Source organism: Tigriopus californicus, chromosome 6 (assembly GCF_007210705.1).
Source record: "Tigriopus californicus strain San Diego chromosome 6, Tcal_SD_v2.1, whole genome shotgun sequence".
Lineage (NCBI taxonomy): Eukaryota > Metazoa > Arthropoda > Copepoda > Harpacticoida > Harpacticidae > Tigriopus > Tigriopus californicus.
In genome coordinates, this window is record NC_081445.1 from 10388176 (window position 1) to 10397574 (window position 9399).

Consider the following 9399-nt stretch of genomic DNA (forward strand, 5'->3'; position numbering starts at 1 on the left):
GTGGGTTTAATCGTTTTTGCTAATAAACGAAAANTTGTTGTTGTTGTTGTTGGTGGTGTGTACAAGAGAGTTCACAGGGTTTTCATTTCAATTGATGGCCTGACGATTCCGACACAACACTGAGCGCACATCGGACACAAAACGGAGGGCGTCCAGCACGGGCAGAAGATTCAGCAACGCCGTGTCAGACGGATCGTTGAACCAGGATTTGATGGGAATTGCGTTGTCTACAAAGATCAAGCACAGAAAGGATCATGATTTGATCATCAGGACCGCATTCTGGAGTCGAATGCTTATTACCTGGGTAGGATCGATACGCTCCCGGCGAGTTATCCAGAATGAATATGGATGCGAGGTCGGCGTTAATTGCAGACAAGTCCTTGGTGTAGGACCCGTAATCGAGTGTACAATGCTGGCGGTAATAGCGTCGACGAAGGATGCCTCGGTTGCTATCCAACTTGTCAGCCACGGCCGTGCCATAAATTTCCATACTGGCCGTGAATACCACGAGCTCATACCATTGTGAGACCTGCCAGGGAGACGTGGAATATGATTGAGATATTCTTGGGATAGAGATCAATGTTTTTTTCTTGGCGCAAAATTTGAATGATACATAAGCCGAGTAAAACCATTGCGGGTTGACGTCAACAAGAAATTTGAGAGAGATAGGTTTTTGCTCTCCACAGGGTTTAAGCTCAACTTTTGAAGTGCAAAAAGTTTAGACCAAGCAGGTGTCTCCTCGACGCCAAAATGCTACATTTTTTTTCGCACTAAATTGATCATTCAGAGAAGTTTGCGAGCAAATACTGAAGAACGATGACTAGGTTTGACAAACTTAAAAAAAAAAATATTGCTGTTTGGGATCAGCTTTAGAAGCCCATTCAAAGTGCTGAACAATCAGTTGGCTCGTATTCTTTTTGGCGACACATTCAAATCTATACGTTTTTACTTTCATTATGTTTATCTTCATTAATTTATCGGATCATGATCAATCTGGAGCATCTAATACCGAAAAAGCAGAAACAAGACGAAAAATGTAACCCCTTTTTGAACTCTCAAGAGTGTCAAGTCATTGCTGTGGTATTCGTATGAAACGCTTTTGGCATTTTTTGTTATTGGGCAACCAAACAGGTCTTCCTTTGCTTCATGTCATCGATTAGATAAAGAAAAATCCTATAATGAAGCAACTCTGAATTTATTGAAGAAATATATTTCATTATTTGTCATTGTGGGAGATATTTCAAAACTTCTTTTGATCCTAAATTTTCAAGACGGCAAGGAAATGATTAGAAAAAAAGTTTTCCCATTACTGGCTTCAAATTACCATTTTTCTTACCTTAAAATATGCAATACAAATACTGGCCTTGCTAACAAGTCCTGCACCATTTTTGTTTTTTTGTGACATCTTATCTTAACCTGTGATTCTGAGTATGCTATGTAAGTCGTGGTATTAGCAACCACATGTGCTCCCAACTACTTGTATAAAATAGACATGCCCACAACGATAGAAATTATAGCCATCATGCTATCACGATTTTAAATCAACGTCGAGCCTGACAAAAAATACATTATTTAGACAAACGATCTTTAAGAATTTCTGATCAGTACACTGTATGCTCTTTGAGTTGCGGTATGTTTTAAAAAACAATTCCAAAAACTACCCATTTCACAAGAAGACCATGTCATAAAACATAAAAAGGGAATTCTTGTACTTCAGAATCCTTTTGTTAGTGATCACCAAAAGGAGTGCTTATCTTAAATCAAATTCTTATTTTTTTCGCACAAGGCTGTCATTTCTCAACCTTTGGTTGAGAGTTGGTTTTTTATTGTCTGAGTTTGAGTTTGGTTTTAAACTTGACGAAAGAACGCAAAAAACGAAGTTCGAAGTTTTCGGGAATATTTCTTCGTGAAAACGTCAATTTATCCCCGTGGGTTCATTCTTCACAAAGGTGGCTCCATATCTCATGAGACTTACCACTTCGAGGAAGAAATCCACATGTGGCCTTTTGTGAACGAAGAATCGCACTGGATGGCGATCGATCGTGACTTTGAGGATAAAATCGGCTGGAGTACCCGGCTTGACCGTCTGTCGCAACACCCCATCATGATGGGAATGTATGAGGGTCTCGTCCAGGTCCAAGACCAGAACTTTACGTTTCACTTGACGCAAATCTACCGAGAATAGGGGACATGGTATGATTAGATGTCATGGGATAAGTTGGACAAGAACCAGCCTTTGAAGCCTTACTCAATCTGTGCTCTGAGATGGGTGATAGGGGATATATATTGTATTTGATCGTCTTGTGTTGGATAATCTGTGAATGGAAAGAGGATAAGTGAATTGAACTTATGAACTAGAGGGCAGAGGGGAGACATCACATTGATAAAATTCCACCAGGACCCTTCAATTTCTCGGGCTGTCGAATGAATTGAAAAGGTTAGGTTCTAACGCTGCTATAAACTTATGAAATGAATATCAATAATGTTGGTTTGTCTTTTGTTCCAACAGAAACTGGTAATACATTTTTTTTTTTTATATGAAACACTCTTAATCACGATTTATGTCATGGTTTATACCTCTAACCATGAATATCCGTGCTTGGACCAGGGACTACTTTATAAGTGGACACACAGGCTCAGTAAGGAGAACAAAAAGCGTTGTAAAGTGCTGTAAAGCCGGACTATTTTCTATTTTCCTTGCGGAACGAAGGGAAAACAATCAGCTGAATTGGCTGTATGATACATACATAAATATATATATATTTATCTATCTAAGCACGCATAGCTTTGATTCCATTTAACGGCTTGACTTGTGCTAAGTCACCACAGACATTTCTATCATTTCCAATGATGCCTTCTTCAAACGTGTTTTAGTGTCTTACGGTGCGTGTTTGTTTCTTGATAATGTAGCACAGGAATGACCAAACTTTGGCCGCGATGACCATGACGGCCCTGACCGAGGTCTCCAAACTCCGCAACATCTTGATCCAAGTCCAGATGAACCCGCCAATCCACCTCAACCAACTGGGACCGCCCCAATGCCGCCCCGAGGACGACTTGACGCCCACGGAGAGGGCGATTGAGCCACAAGAAGTGGAGGAAGAAGAAGAAGAAAAAGAAGAGGAGGCAGGAGGGGCGGGGCTCACGGGCATAAGGCGGGGCAGTCACGGGCACATGGCTAGCTAGCTCGCTCCTGGAAAGTCACTATTGGAGTCCTGTTCAACACTCGCCACAAACGTACACACTCACATCACATCTACTGCACAAAATCCCTGAATTTTGGGTCAGATTTGGACGTGGATTAGGCCATATAACGGCCTGATTATGGACAAGGACAGGTTTCGTGAGGTAATTTAGGCCAAAGCCAGCTCAAACTGGCTCAAATGGTGAATTGATGGCAAAGCTAAAGATGCGCCTGAAGAGTTTAGGACTTTCAGGGTCGAGAGAAAGTGATGATTCCAAAAGGTAATTTTAACGGATATTTCGGACTTAAAGCGGTGGTCCCCAATTTAAAAATGAACCATTGAATCTCTCCCTTATGAAGTTGGCAGTGGCGAGGATATGCGAAAAGTTCATGATGATGCTATGTTCAGCCGGTTTGGAATCACTAAAAAAGTCGGTCCTAAAACTCGACGGCCCTATTTCAACGACAACGACAACGAGTCGGATGTTGTTGATGGATCAAACACATTAAGAAAACACTTTTGACATGGCTTTTGGTCGAAAATGAACTCGCTTGAAATATTAGAGATTCACTCCAAGCCTTATCGCATGCATTACTTAGGATTTCAATCGATATTTACACTTTTTAAATTCCTCTCCTCTCTTCAAAATACATTCTACACTCAATTTTTGCAAAAGACGAATGGATTTCTTCTAACACTGAACGAAAATTTCACTCTCTTAGACCATGTTAGAAGATGAAAATGTTTCCACATACTTAAAACTCAAAACTCAATACTCAAAATATCCATGTAAAACCATCATGTTTCCAGCCCTTTCGGCCTCAGCCGTCTCCGATCTCAACAGCTGAAAGTTTGGCAACATCAAGAAGCAGATCAACTGTGCCTCAAGACTTAAGAGCATCGCTGAACGTTGTGATAGCATTGAGATTGTCTGAAAATTGGGGAGAATCATGGCTACATCTAAGAATACGAACACGTATAATCGGCAGAATTGGGAGGATTCCGAATTTCCCATATTATGTCAAACGTGCTTGGGCGAGAATCCCTATCTGAGGATGGTCAAGGAGCGCTATGGCAAGGAATGCAAGATCTGTACCCGGCCTTTCACTGTTTTCCGGTGGAATCCCGGGGCCAAAATGCGGTTCAAGAAAACTGAAGTCTGCCAAACGTGCGCCAAGGTATGTATGCTTGATGGGTTTATGAGGTTCTAGTCTCTTATCAAAGTCACCTAACTCCTGGCTATTTTGTTTTTGTTCGAAACGGATCAGAATGTGCATTTTCTGTGTTACACTCTAAAACAGGTCAAAAATTTCGTATGTTCGGCATATTTCAGATTTGTCTTAATACTTATAACGATTAAATTATAATACACAATGGAATTTGAATCAGCCTATGTGTCCAAGATGTGGATTGTTCCGCTTCATTGACATTGGCCCCTTATGATACTATTGATAAATGATGATGATGAATATATTTTTTAATTGTTCTTAGTGCCCGTACACGTCTACTCCAAAGCCATTACTTGATTCAAAAGAAACGGTGGCAGAGTTATGGGTATTTCTAAACATTAGAATGCCAAGGGAAGCAAGTACACATGAGCTGCGAGTTAATCTCATGATGGAAAAGGTATAAGATAATATAGTAAACGTTTGAAAAGAAAATAACACCATGCCACAGTTTGGAATCTGTAGAAAAGGTATTTCTACGAAAAAATGATCATCTGTGTTCACATTACAAAACCAGAGTCCTAAGCTGCAAAGGCAGCCACAAACTCTTTATCGCATGCTATTCATGTTCACTTATCCTTTTAGCATCCTGATTTGATGAAATGTTCACTTTAAATTTGACATGGAATATGACTCAAATGATAGAATGGAGCAAATAATTTCATTTCTTGTTGCTTCAAAAGTTTAAATGTCCTGACGAATTATTTTGCTAATTAAATGTAAGGAAATCTGCGAATGTACCTCTAAAGAGAAATAAATTGTAAAAAAGATTTCTTTTCTGTGACCCCACACTTGTTGGAACCATAGTTGTCCAGAAACAAACGTTTTCACAAGAGCCTAAGCTGATAGTACCATTTTTTTTAATCTGTTGTTGTTCCAGATCAAAAATATCTGCCAGACCTGCCTTTTGGACTTGGAATATGGATTACCGGTGCAAGTGCGAGATGAAGTGCTCAAGATCAAGGACGAGTTGCCCACATCCGACGTTAATCGGGAGTACTATCTCCAACAAATGGATGCCCAATTGGCCAAGACCGATGGCACCGTATCGGCTTTGGGCGGCGGGGTGGGCAAGATTTCCACTCAAAAGCACGAGATGCTGACCAAATTGGCGCGAACCACCCCTTATTACAAGCGAAATAGGCCCCACATTTGCTCGTTCTGGGTCAAAGGCGAGTGTAAACGAGGCGAAGAGTGTCCCTATCGGCACGAACGCCCTTCAGATCCGGATGATCCTCTGTCCGACCAAAACATACGGGATCGCTACTATGGTGTTAATGATCCGGTGGCAGACAAGATCATGAAGCGGGTATCGAATCTGCCTACTTTGGATCCGCCTGAAGATCCGCATATCACCACGCTGTACGTGGGTGGACTGGACGAAACTATCAATGAATTCGACATCAAGAACAACTTCTACCAATTTGGCGAGGTACGCAACATTACAGTGGTCCAAAAGCAAGGTTGCGCATTCGTCCAATACACAAAGAGGTCTGATGCCGAAACGGCCGCCAAAGAGACCTTCAACAAGTTGGTAATCAAAGGCAAGAAGATCACCATTCGATGGGGAAGATCCCAGGGTAAACAGGGGGCTATTGAAGGCCAGCCAGGAGGATCCGGTCCAATGGTCCCGGTGCCTGGCCTGCCTGGGGCGTTACCCCCACCCCCTGAGGAGTTGCAGAACAATTTCTTCGGCTTGGCGCCTTCCACATCTGGAACTCAAGCGCCAGCGGTGCTTGGTATTATCCCCTACATGTTCCCCAGACCACCAGCAGGCGCCGTGGTACCAGGAATGGGCCCGGGCGCCATTCATTACCCTTCGCAAGATCCCTCCAGATTGGGATCTACCCATCCTTCCCAACAATAGTGTAAATCTTCAATCCTATGAATGAGAATACATTCGTCTGGCATTGCATTTTTCCGTGGAAACGATAACATGTATTGATTACGACTACAATTCATAAATAGCTGACACTAATTGAACATCAGTAAATCACAAAGTTAGATTTTGTTAACTGGGTCAGCTTTCTCTTAGGGCGCCTTGACACTACGATGGAAAAACGGGATTGAATACGGTTTGAGGATCGAAGTAGGACTAGTGTGCTGGGGCTGGGTTTTTGCTATTTGAGTCTTTTTGTTCAACTTGAGTACAATCAAAGATAGGAGTCCTCTGCCTGAATCAAGTCTTATGCCGAACTCGCCCCAGCTCTAGTCCTATTTCAATCCTCAAACCGGATTCAATCCTGAGTTTCCATCGTAGTGTAAAGGTGTTCTTAGTTTTGTTAACATGGCATCCCTGGTTTTCTGACACAGTTGATCGATGGCGCTCGAATCCAAACCCTCTGTTTCAAACGGCTCTAAAACGTGAATCTTGATATCAGCCGGTTCCAAGATTCTGTGCCTCGTATCCAGGGATTCGTAGTGAGATATAACAACAGGAAGTATCGGTACTTGGGCTTGAATGGCTGCGGCAAAGGCTCCTCGGCGAAAGGCCAATAAATCCCGTTGACCCGGAGTGTGGTTTCTGGTTCCCTCTGGAAACACTAGTACTTTTATGTTGGATTCTTTTGATTTGAGAACTGTGTCCGCCAGGATGTTTCTAGCTTCCACTTTGTCGTCCCGGTTGATGAAGGTCGTCCCGCTAAGCCAGGCCATAAGGCCAAATGGTCCCGAAAAATAGAGTAAGCTCCGTTTGGCCAAAGTGGTACATTTACCCATGACGGGCCACATTTCGAAGAGACCCAAGACGTCAATAGAATGCTGATGGTTGACCACGATCATGTAGGTTTGGTCTCGAGCCAAGTGCGGATTAGGTTGAATATGATAGCGCAGGCCTAGAAGTTTGGAACTAATCCAACGCATAATTCGGGCCCCTATTACCATGTTGTGAACATCACGAGGCCGGAAAGCGACAATAGGAATGAGGACGGAAGACACGGTACTAAGACTTAAGTAATACAGCGAGATTCGGGTGTAATATCGGAAGGTACTGGAGCAATCGTAGAGTATCACGGGTGCTCCGATCAAGACTGCCGGACCAAGCCACCATTGCAATTTGATATTCTTCAACATTGTTTTACTAATGTTGTCTGGTTAGGTGTGTATGGTGGCTAAAATATCTGTCTTTAGACATTGTATATGTTTTGTGAACGGTTTTGAGAATAGAGAGAGTCTATGGTGTTGGCGCATAAGCTGACGAGGGGGTGAAGGAATCATTTCAGTGATGCCGAAACTAACAATGTTGACAAGACTAGTACTGTGGTTTAAAACCATCATCATTGAGAAACACAAAATAACCCAAGTAACACACCAAACAGGGTTGTGTGATGGCGCCACTGCCTAGATACCCCCAAGTCCTAGCAAACGAGCTCCTGCAGGCTTACGCTGCTTTTTAGTTTTTCTCTAGTGCTAACTATTTAAGAATGGTTAGACCATGAATATAATAGATTAATTGTTGACGGTGGAATGAAATGAAGGTGGACTTGTGTTTTTATGTGACTCAAGGTTAAAGCACAAAAATAACAAGAATGCCCCTAGTGGAGAGTGAGAGCGTAAATTGTGTCTTCTAGACAGGGTAGGCATTTTATTTTGGACACTTTTGTCCACCCCTGTCTAAAAGGGTCCAACAGTAAGGGTGGACCAAAGTGTCCAAAAGCGTCCAAAAATAAGAAACTTTAAAGCTACAAATCTAAAGGAAATTCTACTTGAAACCTATGTTTTACTTCAAAAATTGATCAGTGATGGTTCCAAAAGCAAAATAAGTCCTTAAAACCTTTGCCATATACCTCTAACATACCAAAATTAGGGCCCTAACCAAAATGATATTTGAAAGACAGCATTATTAACATTTTAAGACACATTAACTCTTTTTATCTCACCTTAGAGAGCAAGCAAGGAGCAAAGCCTCCCTCCAACAGAATACAGATGGTGCAAAGCATTCAAAAACTGGAATAACCATTATATATTCGGGTTTTAATTTATTCATTTATTCAACATTGTTAACTTTATGGCAAGAGTATTGTTGTTTAAAATCATGAGTCGTTTTGGATTTCCTCTTGAAAAGAGCTTATACTAAAAAACTGAACATCTTACCCAATTACTAAATTTTATGAATGAAATATTTCTCACATTGATGGTTTTTCTTCCATGACAAAGGTACTTTAAATATTGTTAGGTAAGTTTTTTAACTTTAAATATGCGTTTGACGTCAGAAAATGAGAAGAGTTACTTAGTTTTTAAAGAAACATATATCTTAGTTTTTAGGTGAGTAACAAAAGTGTAATTCATATACTCCTTACAAATTCAAAAAGTATGATTAGATATTGGAAAAACAGCTGCAAAGCTTTTTTTTTATTTAAGACTTAATTTTAGTTCAAATTACCTAGCCACCAAATGCCCTGATTGTAGCGTGGCTTTGACTTTTAGCATTCATCCTTAAATTATACTGAGTGTTAAGAAAAACTAAAGGGGCTGAACATTTTTGTCAATGGTATAGTTCACTTTTTGGATTATAAGGTTTTAATGTTATTCACTATCCCGCTGAAAGTTTGCATAAACGCTGTTCCTTAACAGTCCTAAAAGACATATTTGGTTTGACAAGTGTTTCACTGAATTGTTTTGGAGTTGCGAAGGCAAATCATAATACTTTGTTGGGGGCTGAAGACTTTTGACGTTGACTGTATTTCCTGCTTGACATCTAGATTTGGTAAAGAATATACATGAATTAGGGTTTAACAGTTATTGCTTGTCAACCCACCTTGGGACAATGCCACTTAAGACTGCCAATTCGTTGACCACATTCACTTCGAGACTTTAAGTAGGAGAGAATGTTGAGGACTTCTGAACAAGATTTAATTTGTGGCATAATGGTGATCTGCCTAACAACAGATGGTTGAATGATGGCATCTCCTTCAAATATTTTGGAAGTTAAGTTCCGTATCGATCACCAGACTAAATGCAATTGTTGATGCTCCTGAAAGTGAGAGAAA

At 41.1% G+C, this 9399-nt stretch overlaps 3 protein-coding genes across 3 annotated transcripts in view; 1 reads left to right on the forward strand and 2 right to left on the reverse strand.

The window, feature by feature from the left end:
* Positions 1 to 3271, reverse strand: part of LOC131882697 (CTD nuclear envelope phosphatase 1-like) — a 4080-nt gene extending 809 nt beyond the window's left edge. Inside the window, exons 1-5 of the mRNA XM_059229934.1 lie at positions 2883 to 3271; positions 2249 to 2315; positions 1976 to 2172; positions 301 to 529; positions 35 to 227 (exon numbers count right to left, since the gene is read on the reverse strand). Coding sequence (XP_059085917.1) covers positions 88 to 227; positions 301 to 529; positions 1976 to 2172; positions 2249 to 2315; positions 2883 to 3152 — 903 coding nt within the window. The 5' untranslated portion in view covers positions 3153 to 3271 and the 3' untranslated portion in view covers positions 35 to 87. The remainder of the gene's footprint in view (positions 1 to 34; positions 228 to 300; positions 530 to 1975; positions 2173 to 2248; positions 2316 to 2882) is intronic.
* Positions 3272 to 4027: 756 nt separating this feature from the next.
* Positions 4028 to 6326, forward strand: LOC131882125 (pre-mRNA-splicing factor RBM22-like). The gene is made up of 2 exons (XM_059229179.1): positions 4028 to 4363; positions 5292 to 6326. The coding sequence occupies exons 1-2, from the start codon at positions 4136 to 4138 to the stop codon at positions 6276 to 6278; spliced, it is 1215 nt and encodes a 404-aa protein (XP_059085162.1). The 5' UTR covers positions 4028 to 4135; the 3' UTR covers positions 6279 to 6326.
* LOC131882126 (1-acyl-sn-glycerol-3-phosphate acyltransferase alpha-like) lies at positions 6322 to 7626 on the reverse strand. Its single transcript, XM_059229180.1, has one exon. The coding sequence runs from the start codon at positions 7481 to 7483 to the stop codon at positions 6638 to 6640; it is 846 nt and encodes a 281-aa protein (XP_059085163.1). The 5' UTR covers positions 7484 to 7626; the 3' UTR covers positions 6322 to 6637.
* Between the last annotated feature and the right edge of the window lie 1773 nt (positions 7627 to 9399).

Bases quoted from the DNA above. Each gene is read 5' to 3' on its own strand.
- LOC131882125 (XM_059229179.1), top strand. From the start codon at position 4,136: ATGGCTACATCTAAGAATACGAACACGTATAATCGGCAGAATTGGGAG. The intron at 4,364-5,291 runs GTATGTATGCTT...TTGTTGTTCCAG, and splicing joins TCTGCCAAACGTGCGCCAAG to ATCAAAAATATCTGCCAGAC.
- LOC131882126 (XM_059229180.1), bottom strand. From the start codon at position 7,483: ATGTTGAAGAATATCAAATTGCAATGGTGGCTTGGTCCGGCAGTCTTG.